The 15792-nt window shown below is 39.3% G+C and overlaps 1 protein-coding gene across 2 annotated transcripts in view; it reads right to left on the bottom strand.

Moving 5' to 3' along the window:
* Positions 1-15792, bottom strand: part of si:ch211-243j20.2 (uridine-cytidine kinase-like 1) — a 35372-nt gene extending 19580 nt beyond the window's left edge. For both annotated transcript variants that reach the window (XM_022192713.2, XM_022192712.2), the window contains exons 1-5: positions 15661-15792; positions 12430-12638; positions 6789-6895; positions 5092-5262; positions 1103-1174 (exon numbers count right to left, since the gene is read on the bottom strand). In XM_022192713.2, coding sequence (XP_022048405.1) covers positions 1103-1174; positions 5092-5262; positions 6789-6895; positions 12430-12638; positions 15661-15752 — 651 coding nt within the window. In that variant the 5' untranslated portion in view covers positions 15753-15792. The remainder of the gene's footprint in view (positions 1-1102; positions 1175-5091; positions 5263-6788; positions 6896-12429; positions 12639-15660) is intronic.

Here is a 15792-nt window from a genome sequence, read left to right as displayed (position 1 = left end):
ATTAGCATATCAGATTTGCCGCTATAATTTACTTCAATTACAAGAATGGACATAAAACACAATTAATCACAGCAGACAATGGCTGTTATTAACTGAATCAAGGGGTAATCAACTACCCAGCTGGGTCTCAGGAGAGGCTGGCTGCCTTATCTCCATGGTCCAGCCCCCTCACACACACACACACACACACACACACACACACAAACACACAAAGAACTCCCCTTTTATTCTTATGGATTTCCTCTGAACCACAAGAGTCTCTTTAAAAAGAATTAATTTACTCCCTTATAAACCTAATCTCCTCTTCCCACACACACACAACTGTAGGTGTAAACCTGCGTTTGTTTGCTAAAATGCAAGATTTTGAACCAAATTCTGTTTTGAGTCAATTTTTGCAGCCCCCTTCGACTTCAGCTTTGACAATTTTTATGCACAGGAGTAGAAATAATAAATATTTATCTCTATATGTAATTATTCAATGGTTCTCCCAGAGCGTAATTACCTCCAAACCTATAAAGTGCAATCACCAATTTAATACTAGGTGGGACTCCTGGCATTCATTTTGTTTTGCAGTGACCTTAAATAGTCATTTAATTACACAAATAAAAGATAAACCAAATCAAATCTGCTTACTGTTCCATTACATTTCCATAGTTATGGTCTAAGATGGTGACTGATCTGATGTTTATTAAAAAGCATGAGCTCGATCTCAACTGTCAGCCATGAACATATAAAATATTTTATTCAGAGACAAATTCATATTCAGCCGATTGATTTTCCCTTAACAGATCAACAGTATTTAGTTCATCATAAATCAGCCTGTTGGTTGATCGACTGTTGGCAGATCCATTAATCAGGTGGGTGGAGAAAAATTGGATTCTAAAATGCTGCAGTAGCATCCAAATGAACATTCAAACACTGTCAAAAGTTAGAATTCCTGTTCAGTTTTGGGATTACCTCTCCCATTCTGGCTGCACTACGCATTAAAGACAGACAGTAGTCATAATGCTGCATTCACTGTATTCTGTATGTTAACAAAGAGTGACAGCTTTAATTATTAAAAGAAAGTAGAGCAGAGTGGAGGAGGAGACATCATTCTTACCTTCAGCAGCTCCTTGTTGGCAAACGCCAGGATGCCCTCAAAGATGACAACATTGGCCCCGTACACTGTTTTCTGTCAGGGGAACAAATTAAAGAACAGGTTAACATTTTTTCAAGTCTAATTAAAAGCAATGCTCACAGAACTACATGTCTGATGAGGGCGATACTGGTCACTGTGATCAAGCCATCTGCCCACACTGGCTGTATTAAACATGCTACTTTTTAGCACAATTCCAATGTGTCTGTAGCATCACTGGTGTGTAGACGACATGAAACAAGCAGCATATCAACCAAAACCAATGGCAGAATCATATAAATGAGGGTATCAAAATCACTAGTAAATAATGAAGTAAATATGTGAGAAATTCTATGTGCTACTTGAGTATGTTCCACACCGCCATGAAGTCTATTTTAAGGCCTTTAAAAACTAAAAAAGTTTCTTCACCAACAAAAAGCATTTCTATCACTGAACAGAGAACAATTCTCACTACTGTAAAAATAAGTTAATAAAACATTAAACAAAACAATGAAGTGCTGTTCATCTTGTGTATGCAATGGTCTATATTTTCAAGCAGATAAATAAATGCAATAATTTATGTTATTACATTTAACAGCAGACATATCTTGTTCAATTTAAGCCATTAACCATGGTTTTGAAATATGTACATGAGAAATTAAGTACTACATTTTGTAATATCAGAAGAAGAGACACCAAAGCATGTGCTGCAGAGAGTTTAAGAGAAAAAGGTCTTGAAAGAAGAACTTGAGTCTCAGAAGTTTCAGTTAATTTTTTTAAACTATATCCTCCTCTAACATTCAAAAATAATCCAGAATTTAGTAATATGAAGACACTTTTCATTTTAACTAGAAAATATAATAATTAGGAGGATGGATTCTGAGAATCTTAACTATTTTTCTAGAAAAAATATTTGTAAAAACTTAGCAGTTTACAACTAATCAATTATTTGGCTAATAATAAAGTAGAGACAGTTTTAAATATCTTTAGAGACACATATTTCCAGCACTACATTATGTTAAGTCTGACTTTGACATATCAACTTGTTCCAAAGTTACAAAGCTTTTAGTGTTATATCTCTTCAATACATTGAAGTTTTTCTCAAGACTCAGCAAAACTGCTACATGACAATAAATTAAATTATATTGCACTTACGGACACAAATTTAAAACAATTTTACAGACGGATACTTTAGAACGTCATTAATGAACAGTCAGATACTCATTAACGTGAATTAAGTGCATCAGATTCCATCTTGTTGGCATGAGCTCTGGCCATTAACTGCCACAGTAATCTTTGTCATGGTGGCCCTTTGTTAGCTAACCCCCCATAATGCTGTCTGCCTGCTAATATGGAACTCTCCATAGTTCACACACAAAAGCTGAGAAACACTTCAGCTCTTTACTTGATAAGGAAGAGTAAATTGTACGGCATGAAAAATGACATTCAGTTGTCCCTCAAAACTGCGTTCTAGCCTTTGTAAAAACAGCAACCCGACAAATTACATATCAGTTAAATATTGGTGCATCTACACTAACTTAACCCATGATCACCCTCCTTATAGTTATCTGATAAACCCCATGTTGAACCTCCTTTATTACCAGGAAAGCAAGTGTGTGTGTGTGTTTGAGAAAGAGATTAATCACCAATTCAATCAAAATGGTGCTGAGTATGTCACAATCCTATTACGTTCTTCTGACCGGCTTCATGCTAAAGTCAATGGGCTGGACACTTCGGTATTGATTTTGAGAACGAGAGGGAGTGAAGGAGAAACAAAGCTGGACAGGGAGACAGTGTGGAGGTGGGGTTCAGAGAGAGCATATTTAAAGAAACAGATGAGTCTTTATTGATTTGTTCATTTCCTTGTTCTTTGCTAAGAGATGATTTAGTGGGTCTTTAACATGTTTAAGTGTTGGTGCCTGAAAGAGAGAGAGCAGGCGACTTTCATTTTTACCAGAGAAGTGAGAAAACTAAGCTTCTCGCTCCTTTCTATGCATATAACTGGTGAAACCACACAAAAACACACAGAGCATACACAGCCTGAAGCCCTCAGCACCCTCGGGGCCTCAGGCTTAATTACATTCACCTCAGTACAAAAGACCCATAAAATGATTTTAGAGTTACAAGTCATGATAGGCGATTTCCCGCGTGGTGTTGTGCCTTTCAGCCATGAAATTACATTGCAAAGAAATAGAGAGGAGTTGTCAGAGAGCTACATTGCCAGATTGATTCTTCACAATGCTTCTGGCAGAAGATGCTGGGGTTAATACCCTGCACACTAAACCGTTAATAATTAGCAAATTAGCAGGCATCTCAACTGGCATCAGCTAATGCCCCCCTGTAGGTGTTTAGTGATTTGTAACCGCAAAGGTAATTTTATCCTCTAAAGAGTGTAGGGATTTTATTTTAAATAAGACCGAATACACTCCACTAACTGAAGCTGACGGAAGACAGTGGTTTTCTTTAGCTACTCCAACACTGTCAGAAATATGTCAGATTTTATTACCAGTTAAATATTGTTGATTTATAATGTAATTAAGTTGTAAAATGCAATCTGTTTAATCAAAACATATTCATCTGTAAGATAGACGAATAGTAGTGACTAAATCAGCAACAGTCTAATGTAAAGTTAGAGAAAAAACTTCCTCGGTCCTTACTTATCAGAACGTTATTAGTTATTAGTCATGTGACAATTGTACGTTTGTCTGTCTGTTAGCAACATCACTCAAAAACAGTAACGGATTTCGATGAAATTTTCAGGGAAGGTCAGAAATGACAAGGACCAGCTGATTAGATTTTGGCAGTGATGCGGCTTAAAGTCTGGATCCATGGATTTGTTAAAGATTTCTGTATCATAGTGGCACGGCGTCACTGTAACTATGACTACAACTGATTGCAACATTGCGGACTTATCATTACTTATAGCAGTTAATTTGCTTTATCAGGACTGTGTAGGTGAGACTATCACATTCGTACATTAAAGTGTGTCTTCTTTTATCAGCTGAGCCGTGCCCTCTTCAGAACAGTGCAAAGAATATCAAAATTACAAAAACATGCAATTATAATATTCCAAGCTGTACAAACTTAGGCAGCAATTTTGTATTAGAGAGGCAGTAGAGATACACATCCCAAAAATGTTAATCCTAGTAACAAGAATTCTCATCACTGCCAAAACAGAAGACAATATATATTTTGCCTCCTGCTGCTGGTCATCTTGTCTTTAACAGTATTTCAACCCTGGACACTGAAGGTCATTGAAGAGACTCAGTAAACCTTGGTCTGAACAGTCACGACTATGTCAACAAAAAAAATGTGTGTCTTTTATACAGTATGCTGTTTTTCACTGCAAAAACTTGCCCACAACTTTTGTGCATGTTCCAACTGCAACAATGACATTGTAGAACCTCATTCAAGGTCATTTTTGAGGCAGGAATTAGTATCTACTCTAAGCTAAGTACTTCTGAGTGACCCTGAGAAACTGCTATTCAGGTCTCAATGCTGATTGGTGAAACTGAAAGAAGATACCAAGAACCTCCTTCCCTGCCCTCTCAATGTTGTCTTCAAGTTGCAGTCTTCTCTCCAACATCAAACATTAACTGTGTAACATTTGCGATTCAGGCTAACATAACAAACCTTGATTGTTCTATTTTGTACTTGCTCATAGAACTGAGCTTACATTCCATCAATACTTTTTGTTATGGTTATGACGCGCTCAGACTTGACATAGAGGTGGAAGCTGTTGGATCCTACATCACAATGGAAACACAAAGCCTGTAATGATGATTATAGGGCTGTTCCTGTAAACATTCGTACCATCTCACACCTGCCCGGGGTTTCTGTGGTGGAAAGCTGCCTAGCTTTGTTAAATACTGCATGTTCCTAGAAGAATAAATCTCATCTCAAGTAGAGTAACACAGTGAAATACAAAGAGCAACAGTCCACAGAGCCGGTCCTGTTAAATGAGAGGTTCTTACCCATTCTTTCCGCCTGCAGTGGGAGGTGAAGTCATACACCGGCACTTTGATGCTTTTTCCTTTCTTCAGCTTTCTGAGGACGGTGACCAGCAGCTCAAAGTCGAAGGCATCAGGGTGATCAAAGTTGTACTCATTTTTAGCAGCCAACTCCTGTTCTTCTTTATTCAACACCTGAGACACAAACAAACACAGCACCACGAGTGATGTCCTCTATGTTACAGATGCTCTCAAGTTCCCAGGTATCTCAGACCAGCATGGATTTTACTGGCCAATGCTGGTGTAGCTGACAACAGGTTGAAATTCTGCCATATAGAAGATTGATGACGATTACTGCAATGTGAAATATTTGTAATGGATTCAAACCTTTGGTGCAGAAATAATGGTGATTATTTACACATGACACTAAAAGTCTCTCTCATTGCTTCCAAAGTGATTTAGGCTACTTACAAAGTTATGAAAAGGCGTCAGCTACCAAGATGTTGTGTATGTAAACACCTGAGAATTAAAACTTGTTCTTTCAGTAACAAGCAGCTAATAAGATGTAAACTAGGTTAATCTGTGTGCCCGATGTTGTATTAATACAGTATATGCACCACAGTGTCAGACTGCAGTCAGTCGCTGTGTTTCGCATTCAGAAAAATTGGAGGTAAAACATTATGTGGAATGTCCTGTAAGCATTCTTCAGCATTTTCACAAGATTGATGTTTTGGTAAAATGTCACATGATGGTTGTTAACTAGATTTTTTCATGCTTCTTTTATAAAAAAAAAAGTTGTATTGGTTCTCAAGATGGGATAATTCCAGGCCACAAGCCTTAAATGACCTCCAGACTGTTACACTGGCCCTGATGACCGTTACTGACATATAGTGACATATATTTCTTAATAACCTTGTGATTACTAGAACGTGTTTAACCTTTAAAAGAACCACCGTGTACCACCTCAGCTGTTACATTAAATTGAAAAGAGGCAGAACAGATCAGAATAAAAGTGCTGCCAATGCAAAAGAAGCTCTTCCATTTATCTGTCTTTTCATCAATAGATATTTATGTGTTACTGTTATTTGCACAGTATATCCACAATTCATATATCACTCTTCAATCTAAAATTACACTTATTGAGTAGTTCAGTTCAGTACACAACAACAGAATAAAATGTACATAATTCAGCACTGCAAACCATCTAAAAGGAGTTTTCCTTTCAGAATGAACCCTCCCCACCTACTGTACTCATTACTGTTTAATTAACAAAGACTACAACAACTAGGAGCAAATCCACAGAGACACGCAGACATGACCGACTCTTTCAGCAAGGAGAGGAATCTGAGAAATCATCGATTTGTGGTCTCAGAGGAGTGAGGCGTATAATTGATATAAACCTCTGTGTTCAATCGGTTATCGGTCTGAGGCTTTTGCTTCACTGACGCTCTGATATCAGCAGCAGGGAGGGACTGAGAGGATGTTTGATTGAATTCACTTTAGCTTTTAATTTGCACTGATCTGTTGTTTTCAAATCAAAAGCTGCTTAACTACTATGGTACACTAGACAAAAAATCCTGCATGAGAAACAAAGAGTGTCATAATTGCAGGGATTAAAGCTGCCGGTGTATAATCATTAGCATTAAAGTGCTGTTAATCAAAGCTCTGATTTACATTTTAAATTACAACCAACAGTGAGTGCTGTCAGACAGATCTTGTACCTTGTAGAACGAGTCCATTGACAGCAGAACCACCCAGGGAACATCCAGCGCCTCAATTATCTTATTGGCTACTGTGGTTTTCCCAGAGGCACTTCCTCCACACAGACCTACAAGAGCATGACAAAGAATCACAGCACAGTTAACTCTCTTTATTTATCATTTCTTCTTAATAATGGTGAAAAACTACAATCAAAAACCAATAGATCACTTTGTATAATCAAACACTCCACAATCCAAAGATACAAACCGTTACAGAAGCTGAGCGCAAGCAGAATGTTGGTATTTTTGGTTGAAGCATGATTAATCTTTTGTCAGTTGACTAATTTTCAGTTTAATTTACGGCGGTAGCACAACCATGTGCCTGTTCTATCATCCATCCATCCATCGTCTGTACACCGCTGAATCCTCGTTAGAGTCACCGGGAGGCTGGAGTCTGTCCCAGCTGGCTTAGGGTGAAGGCAGAGGACACCTTGGACAGGTCACCAGTCTGTCCCAAACTAATCACACTTGCATTCACACCTATGGACAATTTAGAGCAGGGGTGCCAAACATGCGGCTCAAGGGCCAAAACCGGCCCCCCAGAGGGTCCAATCTGGCCTGTGGGACAACTTTGTAAAGTGTAAAAATTACAGAGAAGATATTAACTGCAGATTGTAAATTTGTAAAACTATAAAGTTATTTCTAGACCTTGACAAGTTGTTTTGATCATAAAGTAAAATACTAGATTGTTCATTGTTGTTTTGTGTCTCATTTTTGTAATATTTTGTCTTTTTTGTCTTTTGTTGTTTTTCTCATGTTTTTGTCGGTGTGTTTCGGGGGTTTTTTTCGTTTTGTGTTTCCATTTTGTCTTGCTTGTGTTTTTGGCTTATTTTTCTCATTTTGTGTTTTGCTTTATTAGCCGCTTTGTGTGTCATTTTGTGGGGTTTCTTTTGCCTCATTTGTGTTGTCCATTTTTTTCTGCTTTGAAATTTTTTTGTCAGATTTTTTTTGTCTCTTTTTGTGTTGTTTCATGTCACATTTTTTTGTCATTTTGTGTCTCATTTTTGTAATATTTTGTCTTGTTTTTGTCTGACTTTTGTTGTTTTGATCATCAAGAACAATACTGTATCATTCAGTTCCAGATACCTGCAACTAAATGATTTGTTCCTTTGTAGACACTCTGTGATCTGGAAGTTGTAATGTGTAAATAATAAACTGAGGCATAATGTTGCTGAAATTGAATTTATTTTTCTTAAGAAATTTCAGGTTGGTCATAATGTTTAGTAAAAAGATAATTCCATAAATGTGAACATTTTCAGAATGTACTTTTTTTGCACAAAAATAAAAGAAACATTTGGAGTTGTGGTCATTATGTTCTGATTTTACTGGTCCAGCCCACTTGAGATCAAATTGGGCTGAATGTGGCCTGAATGTGAACTAGAGTGCAGCAGTGCACTGTGCAGCCCTCTGTTCTGTCAGCGATATGTTATTTCCCATTATAAGAGGAATCAAGAATGTGACAGTCTTCATGAAGCACATGAATACCAATTAGTAATGTCACAATTTTACAGTCGAAATTTCTGGCACAACTTCACCGACATGTAGCGTGCATGGAAAAGGGAAAACATTTTTCAGCATCCAAACTGAAGCACACCTTCAACCAGGACATATGAACTTGTTACATAAGTGCAAACACATTGTAGTATATCTGGCCTGGTCTCCACTTTGCAGAGTATTTGCTATTTTGTTTCCTTCCCCACATAGCCTTCTGTATTGACACAGAGAGAAAGCAGACACTGTGCAGATTACGACACAGTCTGATCCTGTCTAACGGCACAAGGTGCAAATAGAAAAAAGTGATTTTGCATCCCCACCATGTACCTGCAGCCGTCAGTACTGTCATTTCTGCTGCAGCACTGCAGCCGATCGAGCAGTGAAACCACTTCCCTTCTGTCACAGTGTTAATGGATTCTCATATGCACACGCAGCATTTGTAGATTGTGGATAAGCTGCCTAATTTTCTCTCTGTGCCTGTAATCTTTTTTCTTTCATGAATGCTCTAAAGCAGGGATTATATTTCTTCTTGCAGGAAGCGTATAGTCAGCAGTTTCTTCTATCTTGTATGCAGTGCATTTACATTTGTTTTCATCTCCTCGTCAGATCATCTGATTGTAGTGAAATCACAGTTTGCTTAACGTGCAGGTCAACACAATGCATTGATGAAATCCCTGAGGTGTTCAAGTTCTTAATGTTTGATGCATTAACTGAATAGTTCTTTTATAGCAGTAAAGCAAGTTTATTATTTCTGCATAACCAATGTGACATTTGAAAGCAGTTCTGCTCATAATACAAAAGGTTTGTTTCGGTCAGTTAAACAGACGGTCGCGCTGCCTTTTTTTTAATCAAACACAGAAAACAACTTGGGCTCCTGTGGACGTTTCTGACAGCTTGCCTGCAACTTTGTACATTTTACAAAATGTAGCAGCTAGTTATAGACTGCAGCACTGTGTCAATGTGAAATTTCCTGAGTTATGTCAAGTACAGTAATAATAATAATAACAACTTTATTTATATAGAACTCTTAAGGAAAGCATTCACAAAGTGTTTTGAAAGTCAAAATACGCAACATAATCAATCAAAATATAGGAGACAAATCTGAGCAGTCAATTAAAATAAAGAGCAAAAATGGCAACAAATTAAACGAATAATTAGCTAGACTAGCACTCACATTAAACAAAGGAACTAGGCAGCTTAAAAATTAAAGAATAAGATTGAAGGTTAAATGAAAAATAAAAAAATTAGAGTATTAAAGAATTTAGAGAGTAGGCAGACATAGCCCAGGATTTCTGGAGAATTTAGAGCTTCACACTGTGTTTGAGCACCATGAATACAAACGAAAGGCTACAAAGCAAAGCACATCCAAACTCCTGCAGCCGCTTCTTCTATTACAGCTCTTTTAATTGTGAATTAAATAAACAATATGTGGATGACAAAAAATGTGTCTCCTTACAACATGCTTTTCTTTCATCCAAACCTCACAGATTTGGAAAAATAAAAAAATTTACATCATGAGTATCCTTGCGGACATACAGATGCGGAAAACAGGAACTGACCTTTACACCTGACTGGATATGATAAAAATTTCCTTCATGCACGCATTTCTGTTCCTGTAATTATTTGGAAGTGTCACAGTCAGTGTGGTGGTGAGGGACAAAATGATAAAACACTCCCATTGTGAGTAGAACCACATATCGAGCAGGAGCCAGAAATTACAAAAAAAATATATATATATATTGGCACCAGTTCCAGAGAAAGTTAGTCTGGAGCCCTGCCTCACCTCCCTCAGCCTCCCAGGTTAAAGACCACAACAGCAATCCTTCAGGACAACCACACCGGGAACAGGGCCAGAGCTACATGCTGGCTGGCAAGGAGGTGAAAAGCGGGAAGCATTTGCTGCGAAAGGCCGTGTGTTTGTGGGTGTGTGCACGCATGCGAGTGTGCAGAAAGACAAATAGCCTACGGAGGTACTTCTGTGGGATAAACAACTCTCTGTGAAGTGTTGGAATGGTTTTTTTTTTTTTGCTCTGATAAGACCCATCAAGGTCAAAACTGCTGACTGGGAGACTAAGGAAAAAACATTGCAGTGCTGCTTATTTCTATGTATGATTATAGCTCTGAAGTGGTTATAGAAATACTAGTTCTGCCTTGTACATTCATGCAATAAAAAGGAAAAAGAGTCGATCTGCTGAGTTCCTATAGATTCAGCACAGACGACAAATTTTGAGTGCGTCACCCAGCAGCAAAGCCTGGCCACCGAAACGTCCTGTTACAACAGATAAAACTGCCTTTTCCATTAGCAATAAAACCAGACTGTGGGGATAGCAGCCACCTCTGGTATCTATGAGACTTTACAATATGTTTCTCTGTCGCCCCCCCCCTGTGTCTCCCTCTTTTTTATATTCATCCATTTGTACATCTGTTTCTGCTATCCCAGCAAATATACCCCTTCAAGCTTCTCGTTTAACCCTTATATTCCTCAATTTTTTTCCCTCCGTCGATCCTCTCCTCGATCCATCTGACACTGACCTTTGAGGCAGGTTGCTTTTTCCTCTCGGGCCATGCTCTGGCCAGCTCCCTTAAGTAACACAGTCTGGATTTTTAAACTGGGGCCTCAGTACAGCCGAGTGTGAAATTGTTGCCAGTCACTGCGGCCCATTGACAATAACAGATTGCACACTAAAGGTAATGTCCACCTCTCCCTCCACTCATGCCAATCTGATGTGTTTAACCATGGAACATTGGCTCTGCAAACATCAAACACACACACACACACACACAGGTGTATGCACACACATTTAGCCTCTCTGTGTCACGGTTCATTGTACTGCTGCTGGGAGTCATCCTGAGGCAGATATTTCACTTTGCTGATCAGTAAGATGGCAGCCTGCTGTACAGGTGGACACAGTGAAGCCACCGGGAACCTTTGAGATTCCTGACTGAGCAAACATACACAACTGAAACCCAAGATGGCAGCATTTTCCACAAAAATGTGTGGTGCCAAAATGAGAAACCACTTTGGTAATCAGATTATATATTTAGCTATTTATCAAGCAACACAACTGCAGGTTTGATGAGACTCAAATGCAGACATGACTAACACATATTTGTTGGTATTACACTTAATTTCCCTCCCATATCTGTGCAGTATCATTTCGACATCTATGTATTTCATGCAGTATTTTATGCACTAGTCTGCTGCATAAACACATATTTTGGGCTGCATTAGGATGTCTACAGAGGGGTCTGCACAAACTCTAACAAACTTGACCAGACGACAAAAATGATGAGGACCATTGTGAACACAGAAAACATGAATTGGCAGTTATACTTTCCATGTATGTGGAGATTCGCTTAGGGTCCACTTGACTGGACCGCACATGCGCCAGGAAAACAAACGGAGCTCAAAACAAATGCTCGTATAACATGAGACTGTACATGGACATTTCCAGCCATCCACACCTTTAATTAATCATTTATTGATTTTGCAGTTGATTCTTTCCATTAACAGTGCCAAAACAAAGCAGGACATTTGAATTTCTCCAGAAACCCTGTACTATGTCCACCCACTGTGCTCCACACACCTCAGGAATAATCACTGACAGTTCTACAGTCAAATCTGTTACTAGCTGCTATATACTGTAAAAAGTGCAAAGACACAGCGAGCCTTTCAGAAACATCCACAGAAATCCACCGTGTTTTTCTGTGCTAGACAAGAGGGGTTAGGCAGAGTGATGCAAACCTCTTACAGCATGAATACAGACCCATGGCTGTCTGCTGCCCACTTTCAGACTTTGCATTGGTCAGTACACTTGGATGCAGAAACCAAGGAGTGGTCTAAACACACAAATCTAATATACAGAGTGTTGGTCTTAGATTCCTGCAGAAAAACAAGTTATATGGAGGAGTCAGCTTACAACCTAGGAAATTAACAAAAGGAGATGAATGGAACTCAAAAATGCATGTGGCGTTAATCCATATTACCACTTTTATCCCTACACCAGGAGAGCATCTTTTAACTATTCTAATTGGAATGGTCGACAAATTTGGTGACTTGATTTGGTCTCACTGCTCAGCAGAAAGGGGAAGCTGTCTTTTCTCTCACCAATGACGAAGGCCTCTTTGAAGGTGGTCCCGGTGACGTTGTACCAAGGCGGTCTGCCTGCGGTGTAGATGGTCCTTTTATTGGTCCTCAGCAACGGAGGCTCTGTCTTGGACTGGCTTGTGGTCCGTTTTCGTGGCGACAGCGAAGGGGTCAAAGGACATCGGTGGACGCGGCTGGAGAGGCTGTCCAAGGAATCATCTCCACTCCCGCTGGGGTGGAAAACAGGAAGGTTAACCAGGAGCAAACCGACTCTTTTATACAAGTTTAGCTTAATATTGGTAGTGCAACTCAGTTTAAGCAATATATGCAGTCGAGTTATTCACACCTTTTTTACAAACCTGTGAACCTATGTACAGTAAACGCTTGATTTGATACACTAGTGTAGAATTTGGTCAGTTGTAGAAAGCAAAATACTGATTGGATAATTATTTTTAGCTCAACATGAAATGCATTATGAAGTTTGCACCATGCACTGAGTCAGTACTATCTGTTTGCAAAAATCGGCTTATAAATATGCCACTCAACAATGATCATCAGCCTAATCAATACTGATAATACTGACTTCACTGCAGAATGGATCTTATTTAGTTCCTATTACCGGCTGCCTGCCTGTATAAATGCTGGTTGCCATCAGAGATGCCTTCTTAGCTCATAGTTGACCCTCTGCTGCTGCTCCAATGCAGGCATTTTAGTCATTGCAGCATATCTGCATACTGAAATTACAAAGCTGATGCTCTTTTCCAACTAAGAATAGCTCATCAAGGCTGTGAAGCTATAAATAGTCAGAAAAAAGGCGCTAATACAGCCTGTCAAACTGTTAAATTTGGCTTCTCTACAATTAATTAAAGTCTTTTTTATCTTATGGGGACATGCAGATACGCTGCTGTCCTGTGGAGAGGGAAGAGAAAGTCCTTCTACTCTAGCGTCTCTCTCTGAACTCTCCTCTCCACAGTGAGTTTGCTGTTCGGTGTGGCTGAGGGGGAGGAAGGGGGAACTTGCCAGCCCTCCCCAGGAAATCACACCGTTGCCCTGGACGCAGCGTGACAGGCAGAGTGGGGCCACCATTCACATGAGTAAGGCTGTCATCACTTGGCTGTTCAACTTGTATATGAATTGTTTGAAATGGTACCAACTGTATGAAACGCTGCATCCTGCAGAGTAACTATTATGCAGGGAAATGATTCAAATTCTAAACTTTCTGAAGGGTAAACTAGGGGTAATTAGCGAGACAGAGCACAGATAACTGAGCAGGTAGGCCATAAATTGCATTTTTGGTTTGTTTAATCCTTTAGACAAAGGTAGTAAAAAGCAAACATAAGCTTGTTTGTGAAGGTTTATGAAGGAATATATTTTTTCAGAATCATAATATCTCCCATCCCTGGCTGATCAGGTGACATGTTGTATGTGCTCCTTAAACCAACAACTCACATAGCCTGGACAATCTATTTGCCTGCATTAACATGTAAAATGTTGGCAGAAGTCTAAACTTGTAGTCACTGTTCCAACACTAGCATGTTTCACAGTCTGCTGGGTCCCTGGACCAAAAACATTAGACGATCTACCAAGAATTTTCTGAGATGTTGTTGATGCCAATCTCTCTTTTTTTAATCCAAGTTAAGAGTGTTGTTCAGTCGTGCTTCTTTTAAATGAAACAAATCCTCAAAATTAGATTGTTCTCGTCTGACACTGACTTTAATTGGATTATAGATGCACGTATTTTCCCTTGTCTATACCAGTTTCGGACAGAGCTCCTTTTACTAATTACAGCTGATTCAAAACCTTGCAGCCTGAATCACAGCTGGAATATGATCACGTCACTCTTTTGTTTGCCCATGTACACTGGCTACCAGTAAAATTCTGCATTGATTTAAAATTTCTATTTATATTACTGAAGCAATAAATGCCTGTGCACCAAATTACATTCAGGATCTTTCCCCCCTTATGTCCCTGGGTGCTCGCTTAGATGAGCAAATGGCCATAGCTGGTGAACAACAGTGACCAGACCTTTGCCATTTCTGCATCCAAACACCTTCAGAGTCTTTTAAATCTCTTCTTGAAACACTTTTCTTTTATTACTCTTTTATGTAAAGGCTCTTTATGAATGTAGAATAAAAGCTTGCATTTTATGATGCCATTTTCATCTCCTTTGTTTAATGATCTGATTAGTTTGATGACCTTCGCCTTGTGATCTGTTTTTATGCTGTCCAGCTACTTTTATAATCGTAATTTTTCATACATTTTTAGTGATGCCAACAAGTCTTCTTAATTATGTTTGTTTCAGTGAAGTGCTTTGTAACTATGCCATATAAATAAAGTTTATTATTGTATCATAGAAAATGGAAAAAGTCTTTAGGAACCAGTAGGTGTTGAGGTGCTTCTTTGGTCTACATTTCCATCAGTTAGGCTGATTTTCAAGGGGCTTAACAGTGCATATCATATGTAGTCGCGCTCATACTTCCAGCTGAGTTGTACTTGTTTTTGTTCCTACACTTCAGATGTAGGCACACCCAGCTACAGGACATCCTGATTCACAGGCAGCTCAGCATGGCTGCCACATTGACACCTGATCCTCCTGTGCATCCTCACTGCTACGAGGTATGAAGATGGGAAGGAAAGCCACCAAACAGTATTAGCTCCTGGGATGATGAACAGGACATTACAATCAGTGATCTGTCAGAACTGGTGTTAATTATCCAGCCTGGCTGTGGTTAAGTGTCCCTCTTAATAAGAACAATACACTGAACACAAACAGACTGAAGCCAGTCATCGTTTATAACTGTGGAAAATTATGCCGAATTTTCCAGGACACACTGAAACGCTGTGAAATCACATTATGTTAAATGTAAGAGTTTGCAAACAGGAGACAGGAGTATAAAAGGTCAAATTTTCGCAGAAGTCTGGCGTTTTCCGCAAAACAGAATGGAGAAAATAGTAAATGCTGATGGACACGTAGGCTGACAGCTAGCTATGATTTAGCTGGAGCTAACATCGCAAACAACACCTCTGACACATGTTTTATAACTTAGCCACAGTGACTCTATTGTTGTTTCAGTGCCATTTGAATCTTCCTCATCTGTTTGTGTCGCTTTTGTTCTCTACAGCCACGCTAACACAATGCGTGGGCATGACTGTGTGGGAGCTAGCCGGCTAACAGTTAGCTAACACGAGCCGGTTCCGCTGTCCTCGGTGCTCCGAGCCGGGACATTGACATCAGGCCTTGTTGTGTTTTACCTGTCAGACCTGGACATGGACCTGTCCGCCTCCATCCCCTCATCTGTCGGCTGTTCCTCCGGTTTACTGTCGCTGCTGCTTGTTGTTGCCATGTCGGCTCGTCGCGGCGCAGAAACCAAACACTGACAGCGT

This window comes from Acanthochromis polyacanthus, chromosome 16, assembly GCF_021347895.1.
Source record: "Acanthochromis polyacanthus isolate Apoly-LR-REF ecotype Palm Island chromosome 16, KAUST_Apoly_ChrSc, whole genome shotgun sequence".
In the NCBI taxonomy this organism is placed as follows: domain Eukaryota; kingdom Metazoa; phylum Chordata; class Actinopteri; family Pomacentridae; genus Acanthochromis; species Acanthochromis polyacanthus.
This window is presented reverse-complemented; position numbering and strand designations above follow the sequence as displayed.